Source organism: Toxotes jaculatrix, chromosome 1, assembly GCF_017976425.1.
Source record: "Toxotes jaculatrix isolate fToxJac2 chromosome 1, fToxJac2.pri, whole genome shotgun sequence".
NCBI classification, from domain to species: Eukaryota; Metazoa; Chordata; class Actinopteri; family Toxotidae; genus Toxotes; species Toxotes jaculatrix.
The window spans coordinates 26,274,297-26,296,634 of record NC_054394.1 but is presented as its reverse complement, the minus strand read 5'-3'; the positions used below and the strand labels follow the sequence as shown (position 1 = coordinate 26,296,634).

The following is a 22,338-nucleotide window of genomic DNA, read 5'->3' as shown; positions in this document are numbered from 1 at the left end:
CAGTCACACTTTAACCAAAATCAATGGCTGTCTGTATCAGAGGCAGTTTGGGCTGTGCTGTGTATATGAGATCAGTCAGAATGGGAAAAAAATCATAAAAACACAGTAACACAAACAGTAACAGACAGGTGAAAACATAGCCTCCTTGACAGATGAAATACATAAAATCAAAAATCTCTTTTCCCTTCTTTATTGAAGGCACTCTTATGCTAGTGAACTTGCAAAATGGGCTCCTCCTCTTCCATTAGATAAACAAACTAATCTGTGGTGGGTATGGCTAATGGCGAGGTATGAGCATGGAAGACATATTATGATGACAGCCGGCGAGACAGCCATATGGTTAGCCCCAGACGATGCCATCAGCAAGTGGAGGGACTACCGCTGGCACCACCTGTCTCACAGCCCGGCCCAGAAAATGACACACAAGGTCACAGACGCTTCTTCTTCACCTCAGACAAAGAAAGAGAGTGCAGTGGGTGTGGTGCTTCTTGAATCACTGCTACTCCTATTACTACTACTATACTACACTATACTGTAGAATTACTACTGTTATTAATTGTCTTCTGTGATAGAAAACTGAAAATCTTTAGGTTTTGATCTGTTGGTCAGAGTAAACTAATCATTTGTAAATGTTGCTATGGACTCAAGGATATTGTGATGCACATTTTTTCCCATTCGCTGACATTTTGTAGACAAAGCCATCAGGGAAGCCTGCTCTGCAAGCTAATATACCAGCAGAGGTTACATGTGTTACATGATAAATGTATATTCTCCTATTCTAAAGTCATCCAGAGTAATTTACAGTTTACATTTTTTTATTGGCATCTATATAAAAAGGATATTTCCAACACATGGTAAACAAAGCTCATGTTTATCAACAGGGATGTTACTTTGCAGCAGTATTACGACTATTAAGTTGAAATATCACTGTGATGTCTCTATAAACAAGGTCCTACTGTACCGTGAAACAAATGCACCCGTGATCCAGTGACAGTGACCAGAGCACCTGACTGTCCAAACACGGCAGGCAGAGCAGACAGCCATAAAAAAGCACCAGCAGCATGCATTAGGCCATCAACATGAGACAAACCACAGCAGCCGAATATTCAATCCATTCAACTTACTGAGCATGACTCAGCATTTGCTTCTTAGCTCAGTGAGGAGTGGACGGCCGTATGGGAGACTATACCACAGAATATTCTGCTATAAATCTCCTGCTAACGTTTATAGCCTTTTGAATTAGCCTGCGCACTGATGTTAAACTGCAGCAGCAGTGAGGTCTTTAGCAAAAGAATCCGAAAATGACAGCAGTGTAGCAAAGAGACTTGTATCGTTAAAATAAGATGAGTTGTTCAGCTCCTGCTGTCGTGTAATTCAAACATTATTCCACATTACAGCCAGAAGAGCCATATAATATTTTCAAAACATTAATCTCCTGAATGTTCGAATAGGTTGCACTAATACTGTAATCACAGAGCAGCAGAGGTAAGCCACATTAGTAAAGATTTATTGAGCATTAATGATCAATAAGAGTTGGTAGCAATCACAGTGTGCTGCATCTGGTGTGCTGGAGCCGTTCACCAGCACATCTGTGTGTCACCAGCACAGCTCCTCTGTGCCACAGTCTCAGGAAATGAGCTGCAGAAAGACACTGAGGCCCGATGTTGCTCTGTGTTGTTTTCCTGCCAGTTATCCAGCTAAACGTTAGCGGGTGGTGGACAGTCACATTGACTATTTTCATAATTCTTAAAAATGTTTATTCTGTGGCAGAGAAGTAACAGTGGAGGCTCTAAAATATGTGAAATCGAATTTGAAAAGACTCTTTGTTTAATCATTTCATTTTCCATTATGATTTTGGATTTGCTCATAATATCTCACGGACCCTGTGAACCCTGTGGTTCCCAACAGGCATCATTTCTTTGCAGGTAATTAGTTCCACCTGTGTAATGAGTCCCTTAGATCCAGTGTTATTAATGTTTTGAGGCCGTGTTAAAACCTGCCAGTCACTGTAACATTTATAGAAAAAGCTTATCATCAAAACTCTTATTAGCCTGACTTGTCTTTTTTTTTTTTTTTTTTACATTTAACATTGAAAAGGGAGCATATTCTCATACTTTCCTGAAGTGTATGTACATAAATGAGTTTATGTGAAGTGCGAGCAAATCTGAGTTTCCATGTGAGTATACTGAGAACAAGATAGTGATGCCAAAGAATTCAATTCCAACTTTCGCCCACTTCCTCTTTAAGAAATTCCATTGTATCTCTTTTTTTTTTACCCTCCTGCTTTGCATTAATGATGAAATCATGCAATGTGTCTCAGTCTGTTCTGTCTATGGACCATTCTCTGTTGCTGAGTCCCACTGTGTCCTTGTTTCCCTTCTCTCAAATTGACTGAATTGATGTCTCACTTCACCGTTGTCAACTTTTGGCAGACCCTGATTTCTTTTGGTTTTTTGCATGGTTGTGTTCCTTATCTTATTAGCAAAGCCTTCAGTATCTTTGGCAGTACGTTAACTTGAAACCTGAAACACTAAAAAATATATATATTTATTGATTTGCTTTCTTTTTGTGTATGACTTTATACATTGACATATTGATACATACGGTATCAGTTCTGTGTGTTGCTGTGATTAGATTGATATGAACTGTGGATCAGATTTTGAAACCACCACCCACTGTGTCCTCTTAGTGCTAGCTATCTAAATTGTCAACTAGGTGTCAGTAGCAAGCTACTATTGATCAGTATGGGTAGTAGCTGATAAGTAGGTCTGTCACTCACATGCATTCACAGAATTCCCTGACTCAGGCTGTATTTAGGAGGATTGTATTTTTGCCTCCTGCTGCTATAAAATGAAATTCCTATTTTTGGTTTGGGAGAAAAATGCATCTGTTTCGCTCTCTGTTCAACGGTCAAGGTGCAGAGATGCTGCTGATACATTTTCAAGACACTTTACTGGAAATAGAAAACCATGTAGTATTCAAAGGAGGGTTTGTTAAGGCTTGATAACGCATCAGATGTGAATGTTCAGGGTTCAGTAAGGACAGCACATGTAAACCCACACACACACACACACACACACACAGGATTTCACTGAGGCATGACCAGACGCTTCTAAACAAATCTCTGAGGAAATAAAAAGGAGGTCAATGGACTGAAGTGACATCAAACATTCATGACATCATGACAGGCATTAAAAAGGTTCCTGTCATCTGTTGTTATGAGCCAGTGCCCCTCTGTGGACTCCGTGGGTTATTGCAATAACAATAACGTGCCTCAGACGTCCCAGTGCAATATCCAGGTCTGTTTTGTTTTGTTCAGGATTCATCGAGTCATTTCACTGATGTGATGGAACTTGGATTATGTTGTATTAGTCTTTCATGTTCACATCAATAAATTGTTTTGTTTCATGATCTGAATAGATCAATACAGATGAATTACTTGCATCCAGTAGCAATTTAAATACACTCTTATTATTTTTATCACTGCTTATTAGGTATTGGGAAAAAAAACTCATGTTCTGTTATTTTAAACATGCATATATTCTGTTCCACTCAATTCTGTTCCCACTAGTATTAATTTATAATCTCTTATAGATGGCGTCGCACACAGAACACTAGATGTTTTTTACATTTGCCATCACATTTCTATGTACTGAGCTCACTTTTGCAAAACTCCTCACACAGGTCTCTCTACCAACATCCTGCTAAAGTGCACTAATGCCACCACAACACTACATATTTGAAGATCAACAGTGATAACATTTGTCTTCAACAAGAAAACTTTGTCACTGAGACGGTCACACTGACCTAAAAAAAAATCACTATAGCAACCAGTAGCAATGCAGTGTTTACCACTATTCTCTCTGAAGTAGCTTTTATTTAATTATATTTATTTATTTGACACAAACCAAGTTTCTAAATGCCACTAATTTATTGCATGGTGCTACGTTACAGTGCACTGCATGTCAGAGAAATGAAGCAGAATACAATAGTGCTCCTCAACCCTGTCTTCTTCATTTGACCTCAGGAAGAATCTCTTTGCAGCCTGATCCATCCCTTGCAGTCTTCTGCAGATATGTCCAGATATCCAGCCTTCATTGTGTCCAAGAGGGAAATCTGATCACGGGTCATAAACTTTCCATCATCATGAGGAAAATAATTCCTCTGTGTGGTTGAGGAATGGAGAGTCAGTGACACCCTCCTGGTATGGGCTGTAAACCTCTCTAGTGACAAAATGATTCAGCTTCACCTGGCACGAGTCTTTCGGGTTTGTTTTTTTTTTTTTTTCAGTATAGAGAAATGTGTTAGCAATTGTTTGATGTTTTCATTTCTCTCACCTACATGTCTGGAATCTCGAAAGCAGAAAAAGGAAATGTAAAATGTTGTACTTCTCTCACTCTGTTTCAGTCTGGCCGTCTGGACTCTCATTACCCCAAAGTGTGCGGCCACCAAGGCAATGTCCTGGATATCAAGTGGAATCCCTTCTTTGAAAACATCATCGCATCCTGCTCTGAAGACACCTCGGCAAGTGACCCACATTCTTCTTGTTTTTGTTTGTTTTCTTTTCTTTTCTTTTCTTTTTTTTTTTTTTTGAATATCGAAGCAGGTTGGCTTGATGACTCTGAAGATGTGAAGAACATGCTGTATTTGTGAAATCATGAGCTTGTTAGATGCTGAGGTTGACGGCCACTGGCCCAGAAGGCAAAGAGGTCATCCGTTCACCATGGCCAGAGGGTCACTGATTCAGAGAGTTTGTACTGCGACACAAGCTGGTGATTGGATATCTGCTGGCAGCTGCTCTGGTTGATGTTGCCGTTGTGAGCCAATGGCCTGAAAATGGCAAGTGACAGATGTGAAATGCCTTTCAGCAAGGCATGAATCTGCTGGCCCCTCAGTAACTGACTACATAACTGTCATTAGATACAGCATCAAATCTCAGTCGCTATCAATCTTAATGTCACGTTACATGACCAATACTAAGACCTCCTGTAGCCCTGTAGGTTTTTCCAGTACATGCACCTACCTCACATTACTCTACTCAGCACTGTAAAGCCATGGTAGCCCTGTGTCCTGTGTAGTACTTTCACTTGTTGAAGGATAATCTCTTCTGGTCAAACACAGAGCCTCTAGCCATAGCTGTAATCCACTCTAATCCTAATGCAATGGATTGCATTGATAGCATGTGTTATTTTTGATCAGAGGGATCTCTGGCTGTGTCATACTGGTTTTGTTTTGCAGTTCACATGCAGTTCACATGCAGCAGGCCCTTGACAGAATAATACAATTCACCCATTAACCTGTTAATTGGTCCGTACATATTTGTGTTTTGGGTGCGTGCTTCATAATGGTGTGCCGTGTATTCGTTTATATTCGGTGTGTGCTTGTGAACATGGCAGGTGCGAGTATGGGAGATCCCAGAGGGTGGTCTGAGGCGCAATATGATGGAGGCAGTGCTGGAGCTGTACGGTCACAGCAGAAGGGTGGGTCTGATCGAGTGGCATCCCACCAGCAGCGGCATCCTCTTCAGTGCTGGCTATGACTATAAGGTACCACAACAGAAACACAACAGGCTTGAATCAACACAGTATATCGACTGTCGTCGCCAGCACAGTCATTTCACTTTCATTAAATGTAGGTTAAAAGAAATGCTCCCTCTTAGATACACAAATACTGTTAGACATTGTCAGTGTGTGCGATATAGCTCGTCTCAGGGGTTACTTTGTGATGTTGACGGAATTAAGCTAACAATTGTGTTAGCCAATAAATTGTTTACATCATTTATCAGGCACAAATGATGTCTATTCACTGGTTATAGCTTCTTAAATATGAGGACTTGGTACCTTTCTTCATTCTATGTGACTGTAAATTGAATATTTCCAGGTTTAGGTCAGAATGAATTAATAGATTTACCAGAACAGTAATAGATTACTGTTTGATAATGTGTCCGTAGCAGCACACCAAAACAAAAAAGCCAAATTTCATTCACAACCCCACAACAAAATCACACCACTGATTCGAAGCACCACAGCCATCTTACAGCTCCACCCAAACAATCTCTCCTGACTGCGTCAGATCCTGATCTGGAACTTGGAGATCGGAGAACCGGTGAAAATGATCGACTGCCACACTGACGTCATCCTCAGCATGTCCTTCAACACAGACGGCAGCCTGCTGGCCACCAGCTGCAAAGACAAGAAGCTGCGAGTCATTGAGCCACGCTCTGGGAGAGTCCTTCAGGTTAGAGGGAGGGGACTGATATTTTTTTGCGTGGTGTGGACATTGTTGGAACAACTGTCATAGTTTAAAAAAATATTCCTGAACAGCATGACTGTTTATGAGCAAATGATCTATAATGTCTTTTGAATGTATCACTTCTACTGAACCTCTCATTCACCACAGGAATTTAAAATGACAGTGTCCATATTTATAGTATTAGTGGATGGTAAGTATACCATATGGCCAAAAGTATGTGGACACAATTTGTTTACTTCTTGACATTGATAAGGCCAGGCACCTTAGTTCCAGTTAAAGGAAATCTTAAGCTCACTCCTAATGTTATAGCTTACAGTGATATTTTAGACAAAAGTTTCCTTCCGACTTTGTGGTTTGTTGAAGATCCTTTTTTATGTTAACAAATAATACCCCCAGTGCAGAAAACACAGTCCATAAACAAATAGTTTTCACAGCTCGGTGAAGAAGAACTTTACTGGCCCGCACTGAGCCCTGACCTCAACCCCACCAACACCTTTGGGATGAATTCAGACATCAGCGGCCGACTCCACTCGTGCTCTTCTGACTGAATGGAAGCGCATTTCTTCTTTCCCAGGAGACTGGAGGCTGTTATAGCAGCAGATTAATGCACTTTGTTTTGGAATGAGATATTCAACAGTCACATGTTGTTGAAAGTAAATGGTGTCCACATACACTCAGTTTTTCCATATTGTGAATTGTGGACTGTCTTTGGCTCTTGAGCCCTTGAGCACAAATTGAACCTCCATTAAATTTTCCCACTAATTCAACTTGTAGAGCCAATATATTTTATCAAATTCATCTTGAGTTCACTCAGTATATTTTAAGATATCTTGCTAAATAAAACATAAACTGGTCTGCACCACTCAACCTCTAACTCTTTGACCTTGGTTATCTTGCTGACTGATCACCATGAAATGGGTTTTGATTAGACCCGTGTGCTGCTCCCCTGCCGCACCAAGTGGCAGCGATCAAGACAAGGCAGCAGGAGCAGGAGAAGAAAAAGGAGACAAATCCTAAAAATGTTCTGTTCCTGAAATACAGATTTATGTTCATAGATTCCAACAGAGCCATATTGTTCACTGTGGAAGAAGTAAATGAGACATAATTATGTTTATGCTCGCATGCAACACTTTTAGCCCAAGTGTTTACAAACTGTAAGCTTTGCCTGGGACTCCTGCTCTGAATAATCATAAAAATGCCACATGAATTCAGTGAATAATTTAATAATATAGAGAACATGCTAGAGAATTAGTTTTTCCTGGCAGCTGTATGTATAATTAAAGCTTTTCTTTATCTTTGCACTCTGCTCCACCAGCAAGCCAGTTGTAAGAACCACCGTGTAAACCGAGTGGTGTTCCTGGGCAACATGAAGCGGCTGCTCACCACAGGGGTTTCTCGCTGGAACACCCGGCAGATCGCTCTCTGGGATCAGGTCAGACAACGCCTCCATATGGCTCATGCCTATAATGCCAGACTGGGTGGAGCGAGTGTGTGTGTGTGTATTTAATTCCCTGTGTGTGTTGCTCTTCCCAGGAGGATTTGTTGATGCCAATTGTGGAAGAGGACATCGACGGCCTCTCAGGACTGTTGTTTCCCTTCTACGATGCTGACACACACATGTTGTACCTGGCAGGAAAGGTTAGAGCTGCCCTCACTGAGTCACAACACTGACTTTATTTTTGACTACTGTTTCTCAGATCTGCTGTTTGGTACTACGTGTGAAAAGTAATATTTTTGATTGACTTTTGTACATATTTGACATTACTACTATAAGGTTGAAATGAAATGAATAGTGGTCATTTGTCTTGGGAACAGTGTTCAGGCACTCAGTCCAGAATTAGTGTGGATTCTATGTAAACAAGTTATACGCTGTTTTTAACGTGATTAACAGTAAACTAAGATAAAGCTGCAACAAAAGGTAATTCTGCATCTCAGTAACATAAAATATTTGTCACGACCTTGCTCAAGGCTGGACAGAGAAGGGGAGACCACACACGAGTTGCAACTAAAAATACATTTAATTTACGTAACTAAAAGGGAAATCAACCTATAGACAAACTAAATACAATAAACCAAACAGAGTGGAAGGGAAGGACTGGCTGAATGTCACCAGCGTATATAGTGCAGCCAGACCGAATCTCCTTGACGACCAGACTCCGCCCACCAGGCTCTTGCAGGGAGAGGCTTTGCCTGATACCTGATCAAGCACAGTGCTTTATCCATGATAATGTTCTCTGTAAGCGACGACAGTTTGCAAGATGTCGTTTAAGATGCAAACATTGCATCTTAAATTAGATGCAAGAAGGAACATCTTCCCTTCATATTACTGCACTGTGAGGTCTAAATGAAAAAACTGTCACAGCCATTGTAAGCTTTTAGTTTATGTCTTTTGATTTGTTTAGGTGTCATTGCTGTTCAAGAGATGGAGCTTTACATTTTCATCCACACCGTATTTTCTTAATTTAAAAGTTACTTCAAATGATTTAAAATTCTGTATGAAATATTAATAAAATATTGATTGGAAATCAGAGTATAACAAAACTACATGCGACTATGGTATACTTTGATAATCTTCCAAGAGCTACTGCTTGGGTTGTAATATAACATACACATTCTGGCTCCTTGGCAGGGGGACGGCAACATCCGTTACTTTGAGATCACCACAGAGAAGCCGTACATCCAATACCTAATGGAGTTCCGGTCCCCGGCCCCACAGAAAGGACTGGGTAAGTCATTTGTTGTTCAGCAATCTCTGCTCTCACCTACTGAAAGCAGAGAGAGAGATCCCGTTGTCAAGATTTAATGTTGCCGTCACACTCTTCTGTCCTTGTCCTGCAGGTGTGATGCCAAAGCATGGGTTGGACGTGGCAGCCTGCGAGGTGTACCGCTTCTACAAGCTAGTCACCCTGAAGGGTTTGATTGAGCCCATTTCAATGATTGTGCCAAGGAGGGTGAGTGGGGATCATAATTTCTGCAATATATTACACTTATCCAGCAAGTAATGAGTTAAAAAACTCTTAAGTTTTGTCTGAATTTAATTGCAGTAGTATAGCATGTAATGAATAGAAATATACTGAGTGAGGTTACACTTACTGGTTTGAGAAAAATCTTAAGACACCATAATATGACCTTTTATGACCTTTTCTTCCCCAGACCTTGAGATAATCAACTAGGTCAAATGTAATCGATAAAACAAGAATGTATGTGGTGTTTCTGGTTTGCAGTCAGACACATACCAGGAGGACATCTACCCCATGACAGCAGGAACAGAACCCGCGCTGTCGGCCAGCGAATGGCTGAGCGGCATTGATAGAGGTAATCTATCCCTTAGACACACACTGGGTTTGGCTAATGACTCTTCAGTGGTTTATGAAAAAAAAAAATTACTAGAAGCCACTTTTTGCCAAGTATAAACCCATGTTATGCAAAGATCTTAATCGAATACCATAATATCATCACATTAGGCCTGATGTGAATAACATCCTGCAGTGCAAGACTAATGCAATGAGCTGAAAGTCATTTCTTAGGCATGACAGATATTTAAAAACAAAGCCACAGTAAAGCAGGGTAATGAAACGTCACCTTGTCCTTATTTTGTTTTGTTCCTCATTGCCAACTCTGTCGCACACTGTCACATATGGCTTGTATTGTCAGCAACATGGTGCAAATTCCCACATATATTTTGTTTTAATCAACAGCATACAACGTGAACTGGGCTCTGATTTGCATTTCATGGAGCCTTTGAATTAAAATATCAGCCAACTGAACATTCAATCCAGGAGGGAGTCTATTGTTTCACATCAGTTCTTCGTGGTCTGTCTGCTTTCAATATCAATGTTTCTCATTAGAACACAGTAAGTCTATGGAAAAACAAAATAGGGGGCACAAAGTATTTCTTTAGATGTATGAAGTATTGAGACCAAACTTCATAAAACTTCCATTGATAATTATTAGTCCTAACATTTAAAGATTCTGACAAGGCAATGTTTGTCATTCATTTTAACCCATCAGGACAAAAACAGCCTTTGTGCGACGCTTTCGGTGGTGGAGAACTATCCCTTAAGTGCCAGTAAAGCCCTCCAGTGCAGGTGCAAACTTTTGTTTAGATATACTTGGTGGTAGGTGAGACCTGCCTCCTAATAAACACAGCTGGAGAGATTCTGGCAGCGGCTGATGCAACTACTCTTCAATACTTTTGACGACTGAAAAAACAACAAAAGAATAATCCCATAATAAATGAAGAAAAGTACCTGCTTCCTTTTGAGAAGTAATTGTCATCCATGAGTCTTTTTTTCCCAGTGGGTGTATAATGACAATTGTGTTTCATTATGTAGTGAGTAAATTTGCCCATTGCATTGCTGACACACCTGGCATCGGCCATGTTTTTCCACATATTTTCTTCTATGTTTGAATTAAGATCTTTTTCCCAGGATTTAAATGTTAAATGTTCTGTTATCATAGTTCACAGTTTGTTATCCTTTTCTTTTAAAACAGATCCCAAAATCTTTAATGAAACTGCCTTTTAATCATCTTCCAGTGTTAAGATGACCAAAAGACTTGTACACATGGACGTCCATGTGCTGAAAAGCTGTCACAGTTATGGGAGTGGGACACACAAAGTCCAGCACGGAGCAATAATAGATTCCCTGTGGTGATCTGTAGAGGACTTAAGCCTCTTTGTGCTTTGTGTTGATTTTCACATGCTTAGTGTTTTTGCTCCTTTGTGCAAACAGACCCAGTCTTGATGTCCCTGAAGGACGGTTACCACCGGCCAAACCAGTTAGTGTTCAAGGCCCCTGTGAAGGAAAAGAAGAGTGTGGTGGTGAATGGGATCGACTTGCTGGAGAACGTACCACCCAGGACAGAGAACGAGGTAATAAATCAGTTATTACTCGACTCTGCTCTAAATCTATTAATAAAATACCAAATACAACTAGTTTTAGAAAGTAGCTGCAAAGGCACAGATACACTATACATTACATTGGTCTTTGCTTTTGTTTTACAATCGTTTCATTCGATTCCTTGATGCATTGCAAGAAATTCAATAAATAAATAGAAAAATTTGAGAAATGGAGCAAGATTTGTTTATTGGATTAATTTACACTGATGAGCTAAGACCCAAAAAAAGCTACTAAATGGACGTTGAGGTGAGATTGTTTTGTCAGTGACTACAAAATGTTTTTTCCCTCACCTTACATAGTGCTCATTTTGCTCTTTTTTTCTAGTTTTTCATGCTTGTGTAAAAGTATATTTGTTACATGCATCTTCTAAAGTGTTTTTTTCTGTTTTTATTTTTGTTTTTTTTTCCCCCTGAAGCTCCTGCGGATGTTCTTCCGGCAACAGGATGAGCTCCGGCGGCTGAAGGAAGAGCTGACCACCAAGGATGTGCGAATACGCCAACTGGAGCTGGAGCTCAACAACCTGAAGAACGTTAGCCCCAACAACGTCTGACCTCTTAGCCTCCTGGACTGGCAAAGCTGCTTCCTTTGCCCCCCCCAGTTCTGACCTCCAACGAGCTTCTGAGCCCTCCCACTCTGCTTTTTTGATATATCCCATTATATAATAAGTTCATTCCTGCCGCCCCGCATAGTGCACACAATAATATGATAACTGTTGGATAATGTCTTAGCTGGTGCAATTACTGGAATATTGTAAAAATGACGATAATGAGTAAAGTAATAGAGGCAAGGCAGTGTTCATGGATCGCCACCTTAGGGAAAGTTTGAGATCCAGTCAATTTTGGTATTATCTGTTTTTACAAATTAATATTCTTGATCTACTCCGAAGCATTATGATTAATTAGTGCATATTTTTTCGGCCAGACCGCCTAGGCGTTCCTCCAGGCAAAACTGGAGGATGTAAAGACTGTCACTGGCTCCTGTTTTTCTTCCCCAAGACCTTAGACCCTGCCGCAGACACAGTTTGCAGCGAGCTGCAACATCATCTCAAAATGGCTGACGTGAAGTAGTTTTGCACCTAAGAGACGAGAAGAGCGTTCAGAGACGTGGATCATGTTTTTCCACAGAGCTGCTTATCCCATTACTTCTTTTCTCACATACAAATGTTGGCTGTAAATTTCCTTCACAACAGTTCCACATAGCTACGCAAAAGCAGTCTTTTCCCAAGGATAGTGGATAGTTCATTCACTTAAAGTATTTTTTATTCTTTATTTAAATAGTGGGAAAGCAGCTGGGGAGACATGGATCCAGAGGTGGTGGACTCGCTTAACCACTCAGAAATAGTCTCAAGGGAAGCTTTGCAGGCTGATATTGGTTTTTAGGGCTAATTTTGAGGGCGATAATGTATATTTGCTTCTATTTATTTGTCACATTTTACCTTTTTAGCTAATAACTTGTATATTTGTTAATCCCATTGTTTTTTGTATGATGCGGCTGCGCAAGTACTGATTGTGATGCTTGGTAGATTTTGCTGAATGTTTCCGGTTGCAATTGTGCAAGATTCGTGTGAAACTGTACCTTGGTAAATGGTATTAGTTTGACTCCAACAACATGACATGAGACGAGGTGTGAGAATATATTCCTGCCTATTCCTAACAGTACAGAAAACTGTAATAATAACCATCCTTTTACATTTAATCTAAGTATACTGAGACGTGTTTACCGTAGATGTGTAATTCTGCTCTAGAGACTCAAGGTTGCCTCTTCTTCTTCTCTCCTTCTTCACTTGCACCATCAACAGACTTAGGCTAGATTGCATTTAAATGCCTATGTTTTACCATCAAACAGTTTTTTTTTTTCCTTGCTGCCTGAAATTTAAGAGAAGTGGAGACTGAATTAACATTTGATTGGCTCTATTGTGCCAGCCAGGTTCAAGCAGTTACCAAAAAGATTCTGCTAAACATGCCGTGTGTCTTTCAATCCAAGCCCAGTCGGATTCAGCCTGGAGTTATTATTGATTCTGTATTTTATGGACCAGGAAAAGGAAAAAGATGAATCCACATCAGGCACAACAAGAACGGAATTTGTACCTTGAGAAAGTAAAAAGTAAGTTAGTTAAGGACTGAAGGTCACGTCTTTCCTGATCACATCACAGTGGATGTATAAAGGGTCCAAAGCTTTATAGCTTCAGCTAAAACAATCAGAAAAAAACATATGAACCCTTTAAATGTAGACTTGAACCACTGACACATTAATGGTAAATGAATGTTTCTTCCAAGATAAATAAAAAGGCTACAGGGAAAGTAGACATTGGGAAAGTGATCTACCAGAGACGGATGACCTTCAGTGAAAGACAGGACAGCTGTCAGGACCTCTCATGTAGTTGTACTGAGGATTAAAATCTGACTGCTCATTTTTGGGAAGGTAGGATCACAAGGCAGAAAGGTTTTCATGCATTTAAAATGACTGAAACTCACTCTGTACAACTGTTGAATGGCTTTTTGGATTTGACGAACTAGTGTTGCCATGGATCTGGTGAACTTTTTGGGAAACAGGCAAATCCCAGCTTATATTAGTTGGGTTTGTTCTTTGTTAGTACTGGAGGTCTACATCTCATGTGGAGCTCCAGTATCACATCAGTCTACTGAAAAAATGTATCCTGGATTGGTTTTCCATGTGGAGATATAAAAAAAAGAAAAAGACTGTCATCAATACCTGATGACTTAAAACTGGAATTCTGTGTACACTTTGCTGTGTTGTTGTTCAAGGACCACAAACTTCAAAACATATATAAAAGGGATTTATTGAAGTGAATGGGAGGGGAAAAGGAACAGAATTTGGCTGATGACAGTGGATTTAACATAGAGTGAAAAATCACTGAGGTAGGCCAATTTGACCATAGAGTATACTAGTGAAAACAAAGTCCAAATAAGTGACCGTTTCCCATAGTTTACACTTTGAAACAATACATCTTCAATGCACATAAGTTGCAGCTGTAACCTCCATTTATATCAATTACTTCTCTACACTACCACCACAAATTCAAACATTGCCACCTGCGTGTCACAGAAAAGAACATGGAAGAAGCAATAATGAGTTCTGATGTTGGACATTTCTCTTTATGGAAAGATTATGCATACAAAGTTATCTTCAAATTCAAGAAATTTCACACTGCGTATTTTAGATAAAGCAGCATACATATTTAATATCTTATTACAATTCATAGTTTCACCTCAGTTGTCTGTTCAATGTCTGCCGTCATCAAAGAGAATACAAAAAAATAGATTTGGTCATTATTTACAAGAACACGTAATTTCCGAACTATCAAAGCTGAGGGTTTAAGGAGGAGGAGCAGCTTTGACAAGGGCAGACATTTTTTTGCAAATGATTTAAAAATATGCCCTGTGAGGGTCACACTGTGCATGTTCAGACAGAAGTTTCACACCAGGACTGCAGAGAGTATTGGCATACTGGTGACACTACAAACACATAACTTACATTTAAAACAAAAAGAAAAAAAAAAGAAAAAAAGTACAATTCAAAAATAAGTTTAAGACGAGGAGAGGACAGCCATACATGAAATCCAGTAGTTGACTTTAAAATGTATTAGACATGCACTCTTTTTTTGTTTCATTTTGTTTTTTTCTTTTGAAGGGGGGGTCTTAAAATACATGAGTCATCAGAAACTGGTCTTACACAAACAGTGAGAAAACAAAAACATTTCTTAAAAAGGTTTATCTTTGCTATTATTTGATATTACAAAATCGGTGTCCACAAAGCAGTCAAAAGTGGACAGTAAAGACTGAAACAGGGGAGCATCAAAGGTACATAAATTTAACTTATTTCTCCAGACAACCCCATCTACCTGACTGGCCAATAACAAAAACCACTCCTACTGCAATATGAAACTGGGGGAAAAATACATGGGGTTGTTGGGAAGTGACTGGGAGATACAAGTTTAAAACAGTTCACAACTTAGCTTCATGAGGACTCTCAATCATCTTCATCCTCCTCCCCTTCGTCGTCCAGTTCCCTTTTCCTCTTCTGACCTCGCTCTTCTTCTAGAAAATAAGAGTCACGTTTAAAGATCCAAAAACACCAGAATCGAACGAACAGGCGTTCCTATGAAACTTCTCTTTCAGGTTTTTGCGGCTTGATGACAGCAGTGTTGGCTCAAACTGTTTTCACATTTCAGGGCGAGTTTATATCAGTTTGTGATGGACAATAAAGGTTGTCTGAATCAGCCAAGTTCCAACTCTATACTATGTACTAATTCTAAGCAAAATTAAGTAATCTCAAAACTAAAAAACCCAAATGCCTTGCTTTGGAAAATACTTTGCTGTCTTTTCTTTGCAGGTGCATGTGCCACTTTCTTATTGAGTTTTTTAACCTCTAGCAGTGCTATGGAGTAATGTTTTCATAAGTGGATCACTGTTTTGTTTATATCACATACATGCAATTTTCATTCTATCCTGTATGATACAACTTTTTTTCCCCAATAAGGAAGAGAAAATCCTTCCTGACGCGATGCAAAGTCCTGCCACTGGTTTCATGCTATTCTGCTGTTGCTGCTCAGCGGCTGCTGGTGGTAAGTAGGGATGTCCCGATACAACTTTTCACTTCCGATACGATACCGATATTGCAGCCTTGAGTATTGGCCGATACCGATATCGATCCGATACGATATCAGCACAAATCATACATACTTTTATTACTTACTTTGTAGTGTGTAATGTTGAAAAGGCTTGATCAAGAGATGTTACTCAAACAGAGAACAACAGTGAGCAACAGTAGGTATGAGAAAAACTGACCCATTTATTATTAACCAATTGGTTACATAAATTTTAACCTTCAACATAATATCTACAGTATTCTACAATTAAAAAAAAAATAAAATAAATAAAAAATAAATTAGTAGACCCTGAAAATAACCTGAATAAATCCAATAAAAACAAAGTATACCTTTAAAGTGCAAACAATTCAAGTTCAGTTATTTTTTACTGTCAGTATATGGTGGGAACAACTGAGGGCGGGGACAAAAACAACACAATATTGTCCACTGTCCAACTGCTCAAAGAGTTCACAGCTCCAGTTTCACTGACTGTGCCCAAAACAATGTGATCATTGCTCTTCACTAAAAAAAATAGTGTAAACAAAATAAACATATCACTCTAATAATAACAGCAGAAAACAAATAATAATCAGTCAGTTAACTAAACTGCTGACTACCCTTACTACTCCTCCATCTCCACTTTCTGCAGCCCGAGCATGATGTGGAGATTTTTTTAAGAAGAGGCATGCTCTGCTGTCAGCCTGCTCCTGTGCTCCTGTGAAGCTAACAGCATTTGCTTTCTCCACATGTGCGACAATAGACTTTTGAACTTCTTTATGCATCTGGGGTATAGTTTTGTCGACAATGTAGTGGCGGCTAGGAATAATATAGCGAGGCTCGAGGTGCTCAATTAAGCGTTTAAACATTACTCACCACCGACAGGGGTGGTCATCAAGCACAATAAACTGGGCTGGGTTTTCTGTTATAGCCAGTGCCTTTTTGCCGTCCCGTGGGAGTTTGTCACGCTTTGCAAATGTTTCGGCCAGCGTTGGTTGTCTGAGGGAGCCAGAGGTTTGTTGTTTCTTCGCCTCGGTGATCTTGCGAAAATCCTCATGCTATTTTTTGTGATGCTACTTCAAATGCGCGATAAGGTTGGTCGTATTAAATTTTCCCGGTTCTGTGCTACCACGGGAAACTTGTGCATGACAAGTGTTGCACTCAGCTGCAACGTCTTTGTCCGAGTTTACGGTAAAATCTTGCCACACGGCTGACATCCCACAGTAGCGCACACACGTTGTTGTTGTTGTGATCACGTGGGCTCTGCATGCTGGATCAGAGACGCTCTATTGGCTGGAGCCGGGTGCTCTTCTTCTTTGGCATTTCTGGCGGGTGGCACCAACGTTAAGGTGCATTACCGCCACCTACTGTGTTGGAGTGTGAACCAGAGTCGCCTATGGATAGAAGTGCTGGAGCAGAAAATGGACTGCTTATCGGAGCGCTTATATCGGAGATTTTAGATGGAGTCCGATAAAATCCGATAGTCGTGTTTTGGCTGTTATCGGACAGATATCCGATATTAATATCGGATCGGGACACCCCTAGTGGTAAGCATGGAAAGAAGCGTCGCCATGGACCAACAAAAGCATAACATAGCTTTGTTTACAAGGAAATTGCACAGTATGCTGATTTCTTTTACAGGAACTGCAAAAAACAGTTTACTGTAACTGTTTACTATAACTGTGGATACAGCTAAGTGCTGTATCCACTTAGCACGTAGCATGGAATTGGGAGAAAGCTTCTGAGTTAAAGTCAGCCACCATTTTACTCACCTTCATCATCCTCATCGTCAACCTCTCTGTCATTCAAGTCTTCGTCCTCTTCCTCCTTTTTAAAAAAAAAAGACAGTAAAAGTTCATATGGTTATTTCTGACTCCACATTTTTAACAATTGTGGAAAGCAAATCTCATTTATTCTCCTCCCACCTCTCCACTGAGGTCCTCCTCTTCCTCTTCTTCATTCTCCTCTTCATCTTCCTCTCCCTCTTCCTCCTCCTCGTCTCCTGGTGCTGCATCTTCATCATAATCTTCCTCATCTACATCTGGGTGAAACCGGCTGGTGGTTAATTACGAGCCAAATGCTCAAACGCCAAAATAAGCAACTTTAGGAGATGCAAGAAAAAGCACAGCTATAAACATGACTGTATGTGACGCACTTGGGCAGTAGCCTCAAACTTACCATCTTCATCTTCCTCGTCATCATCCAAGCCCTCTGCGTAAACCTCAGCGTCAGAATCCGGTGCCTCTTTGTCGTCTTTGTCGTACCCATCCAGGTACGTGAGCTGGGGTAGTAGCTTGAATACGTTGTCTCTGTATTCGTTCAGGTTTGTCACTTCACAGTTAAACAGATCTAGGCTTTTCAGGGTCCCCAATTCTTTCTGTTAACAGAACAATCAAGTTCGATAAATAACACAGCCAGCTGCTTTGTATACTGTGTATATTGTAAGTATTTTTCAGACTTGCTTACCAATGGTTCTATTGTGCTGAGGTCTTTAATCTTGTTGCCACTGAGGTTGAGATGTGTGAGGTTGGGGCACTTCTCTGCCAGAACTTCCAACCCACCTGAGATCCTGTTATCACTGAGTTCAAGCTGTGGATCAATTAAACAGTCAAAACGTGCACACACCTTGAAGCCTAAAGTCACAGACATGTTTTGTGTAGAAAAACACCGACCTTTTTGAGTTTATTTAGCTTTGGCAAGTGCGCAACTGTCGTCAATCCAACGTTGATTGTGCTTAGAAACTCCAGCTCTTCGAATTCATCTGTTAGACCCTCGATCTTGCCTTCATTTGAGCGACAGTTATCTAGCACAAGTTCTTTGACCTGTAGAACAAATTAATACATATGGTCAGCATGTGTCCAATTTGAAAAATCAGTTAAAAAATATGTCAAAAGTCAAATACAAAGTGCCATTTTCTGTCAAAACAGAAACAAAAATTTAAGTTAACACTATTTCAAGGTTAAAAATCTTTGGATAAAAGCTTTGTTTTAATAGTTTAATAGAAGTATATAAAGTATATAAAGTGACATAATGCTCAGTGATATATCAGTAATAGCAGACCAAAAATGGACACTAGGTCAGCAGCTAATGATTATTTTCATGATTTTTTTCAATTTATCGATAAATTCAGTGAAAAAAGATTTCCCACAGACCAAGGGGACATTTTAAAACGTCATTTTTGTCAGACCAACAGTCTAAATCAAAAAAATATTCAGTTTACTGTCATTTATGACTCAGTAAAGCATCAAATCCTCACATCTGAGACGCTAGAAAGAAAATGTTTTCTGTTGATCGACGAATCAATTGTAATATAACAACAATATAACACTCTGATGGACTCTGAGGTCTTTTATTTTTTATACTTTTAAGTAAAGTCTGCTGATATTACTTTTGTACTTGAGCAAAATTTTGAAAGCAGGTCTTTGTAACTATGCAGGATTATTTTTATTGTCTTGTGTTGGTATTGTTATTTTACTTATGTAAAAATAATCTGTTCTTCTCCCGCCACTGTTATGGTTTTGTAAGACCGATTACACACCACTCTAAATAAAAAAGGATAGAACACTAAGTACTAAGTACTAAACTGTTGAAGAGATACTAAAATGTTCATCCATCAGCATAGTCCCTCAGAAATAGCTAAACATGGTGGGTGTCACTTTATACAGCTGCATGCAAACGTCTGGGGCAAATTACACATTTTGTTTATTTATGAAGTGAAAAGTAGTAAATACAACCCCTGCAGCAAACAGACATTAAAAAGGAGCCTTTCTTCAAATGTTAATGCACTGTTACACAGTACTTAGTAACCCCCCCACCCCCTCCATCCCCCTTCGGCAGATTTCACAGCTTGAAACTTCGGAGTCTTTCTATTCCTGATTTAGGAGTTTTCACCCGCTCTTCCTGCAGATCGCTTCGAGTTCTGAGATATTTTCAGTGATGTTCATATCAGTGGACTGTGAGAGCAATTCTTCAAAAGCTTCAGCTTGTTTCTTTAAGTATAAATAATTGTCTATATAATTTGTTAGAACTTTACATCTCTGAATTAAATAAAAACTATGACAGGTCCTCTGTCCTCCCGCCCTGGTCTTAAAGAGGAAGCCTGTGTCAAGGCTGCAACCAGTAAATATTTTCATGATCAATATATATGACAGGTATTTTTTAAAGCGTAAACCAGGAAATTAGCAATTATTCACATTTGAGAAGCTGGTGCTAATTTTTTGTCATATTTGCTTAGAAAAATACTTAAAATAATTAATCAATTTTCAAAATTGTTGCCAATAATTTTCTTTCAATCAACTAAATCATTTCACCTCTTGAGCTGTGGTTGGTTTCTGGGTCCCTGAGGAAATAATAAAATAATTAAACTACAATGAAGGCTATGTAGTTGAGGTTACCACACACGCCACAATCAGTGGCTAATTACTTATTTATTAAGTTCATTAAATGAAAAGTAACTGTGAATTAACGTTTAAAGAAAAGCTGATAGAAACTCGCCCAGGTTGGCCCACACTTTTGAATGCAGCTGTGTATTATACAATATATAAGGGACGATTTTTGATCCGGCGCATTGATATTTAAATAGTCTGATGTGCGGTCACAGGTGTGCTGTTATCGGATATTTTACCGCGGCCCTGAAAGTGACTCAGCCAATCAGCAGCGAGGAGCGGGACTACAAAAATAAATAAATAAACAAATAAACCGTACATCAATAATCTTTAGCCTGCACACATTTCAACGCACTGGTCTCTCACTCCCATTATGTAAATATCCCATTTATCTACTTTTTTTCCCCCAGCACAAACGGACATACTCCGGCGGGTTGTCAGGGTTTATTTTTTATTTATTTATTTTTACTGGTTACCGAGTTAAAGTGTAATAAGAGACGAGTGTGAGCGGCGCAGATGCACATTAGTCAAAACAAGTCGGAGCCAAACAGACCTACGAGTCGTGCACAGGGTCATTTGTGAGTAGGAGGGGCAGCTAAAGCCGATTAGATAGCTGCCAGGCAAACGTTTGATTGTTGCTTGTGCTAAACAGTTGCCGATTGGATTGGTGGCGTGTGTAGACTCCTATTATTAAGAAGGTATGATGAATCGTTCGTCATTTGTGTCGAATGAACGGGATATTTCGGTGTATTTCGGGTTTGCCTTTGTTTCTCGGTAAAATGGCGGCGTGTCCTAGTTCTGGAAAACTAGAGCAACAACGCGGCTCGGCAATTTGGTTCCATTAAGGCAGGACCTCTCGGGTCGCAGACGACCGAGGGTCCGCGCTGAAACGGGCGAATGAACACGGCGGGCAGACAACAACGGAGCGGGGCTGTGTTTGTGTCTCGTCTCTCCGTGTTGTCGCCCAGCCCCGTGGCTGATAACGGTCCGCGCTAACGCCGCTTTCTTTCGGCCATCTGCGCGCACCGCGTCTCCGGCTGTGGGCTGCACGGGCTGCGGGCTCCGTAAGCCGCCCGAATGCGCTTCCTGCAGGAATAAAATGATAAACGACTTCAGCAGGACGGGCTGAGTAACCTTAGGTCTGGGATGCAGTTGTAAGGCGACAGATCGAGGCTGTGATCTTTATGCATCGTTAATAATTTCATGACTTTGAGTATCCGCATCCTTAACGCGCCAAGTGCACGGCTAAAAAAAAAAAAAAAAAAAATGTTTCGGTAAACGCATTTCCCACTCAAAGCCTGCAGATAGCACATCAAACAACCGGTAAATAACAACAACAACGCGGGTTTTAAAGGAAAAGGGGCGCGTTCGTAGATCAAAAGTTACAAATATGGCTTCTCATACCGCTTGCCTTGTTTATACCGCTGGCATTAAAAAAAAAAAAAAAAAAAAAAGCAAAGCAAAGCAAAGCCGTGCTGCATTCTCAAACTGCACATCCAGAACGTGAGCTCCGAGCCGCACAAAAGTTGGACCCGCGTACCTGCAGCACCTGCCGGCCGCAAACACGATCGCGAGGCAACAATGTGACCCGACGGCTCCATCATCTTTTAACTTGTAGGAAACTTTGTATCCCCAGCACCAAGACATCACACGAAAGATTCTCCATTAGCTGAGTGTGAAACATTACCAGCGGGATGCGAGGCCAACTTACATCTGACGGAGTGCGGTTCCGCAACTCTAGATGAATCCTTTTCTTCATGTCCATCCTCGATCAAGCGCGCCCGTGATATGATACACACTTTTAATAATTACTGCAAATCCAACTACCACCTCCAGAACAGACTGCTGTTGTTCATTCAAACTTGATCCGCTCGGTGGGCGGGAGCACGGCTCGGGATTGTCGTCACCGCCGGCCAATGGCAGCGGCCAAATAAAGAGGGAACGGATTTACAGACACACGGGCCAATGGAGCCGCCCTTGTAAAACTGGGTGGGGTTTTGTTGTTGAAGTTTGGTTGTTTGTTAACTTAAGTTTACATGGTTAATGTTATACTTACAATACTATAAGATGTTTTTCCAACTCAGCACATGTCGTGGTAAAGGGATGCAACATGTTTGTCTGTGCACAAGTGTCACTATTAAACCTCCACCTTACTCAAAACCTTGTCCAGCTGGTATGTGGAGCTCTTGGATTT

General features: G+C 40.3%; 2 protein-coding genes across 4 annotated transcripts in view; one reads left to right on the top strand and one right to left on the bottom strand.

Annotated features, from left to right (window-relative positions):
- The window catches only part of coro2ba (coronin, actin binding protein, 2Ba), a 38,262-nt gene extending 24,427 nt beyond the window's left edge, over window positions 1-13,835 (top strand). For both annotated transcript variants that reach the window (XM_041031852.1, XM_041031897.1), the window contains exons 3-12: window positions 4,408-4,524; window positions 5,397-5,546; window positions 6,073-6,237; window positions 7,568-7,684; window positions 7,786-7,890; window positions 8,882-8,978; window positions 9,091-9,203; window positions 9,477-9,567; window positions 10,986-11,125; window positions 11,569-13,835. In XM_041031852.1, coding sequence (XP_040887786.1) covers window positions 4,408-4,524; window positions 5,397-5,546; window positions 6,073-6,237; window positions 7,568-7,684; window positions 7,786-7,890; window positions 8,882-8,978; window positions 9,091-9,203; window positions 9,477-9,567; window positions 10,986-11,125; window positions 11,569-11,703 — 1,230 coding nt within the window. In that variant the 3' untranslated portion in view covers window positions 11,704-13,835. The remainder of the gene's footprint in view (window positions 1-4,407; window positions 4,525-5,396; window positions 5,547-6,072; window positions 6,238-7,567; window positions 7,685-7,785; window positions 7,891-8,881; window positions 8,979-9,090; window positions 9,204-9,476; window positions 9,568-10,985; window positions 11,126-11,568) is intronic.
- A 101-nt stretch (window positions 13,836-13,936) lies between these two features.
- Window positions 13,937-22,027, bottom strand: anp32a (acidic (leucine-rich) nuclear phosphoprotein 32 family, member A). 2 transcript variants are annotated; one of them, XM_041031997.1, is made up of 7 exons: window positions 21,856-22,027; window positions 18,432-18,581; window positions 18,226-18,348; window positions 17,938-18,136; window positions 17,685-17,800; window positions 17,532-17,586; window positions 13,937-15,211 (listed from the first exon to the last, which is right to left on the bottom strand). In XM_041031997.1, exons 1-7 carry the CDS (start codon window positions 21,907-21,909, stop codon window positions 15,144-15,146), a joined length of 765 nt encoding a protein of 254 aa, XP_040887931.1. In that variant the 5' UTR covers window positions 21,910-22,027; the 3' UTR covers window positions 13,937-15,143. The 2 variants fall into 2 exon arrangements, with proteins under 2 accessions (XP_040887931.1, XP_040887995.1); XM_041032061.1 differs by having other exon boundaries at window positions 13,937-15,208.
- Between the last annotated feature and the right edge of the window lie 311 nt (window positions 22,028-22,338).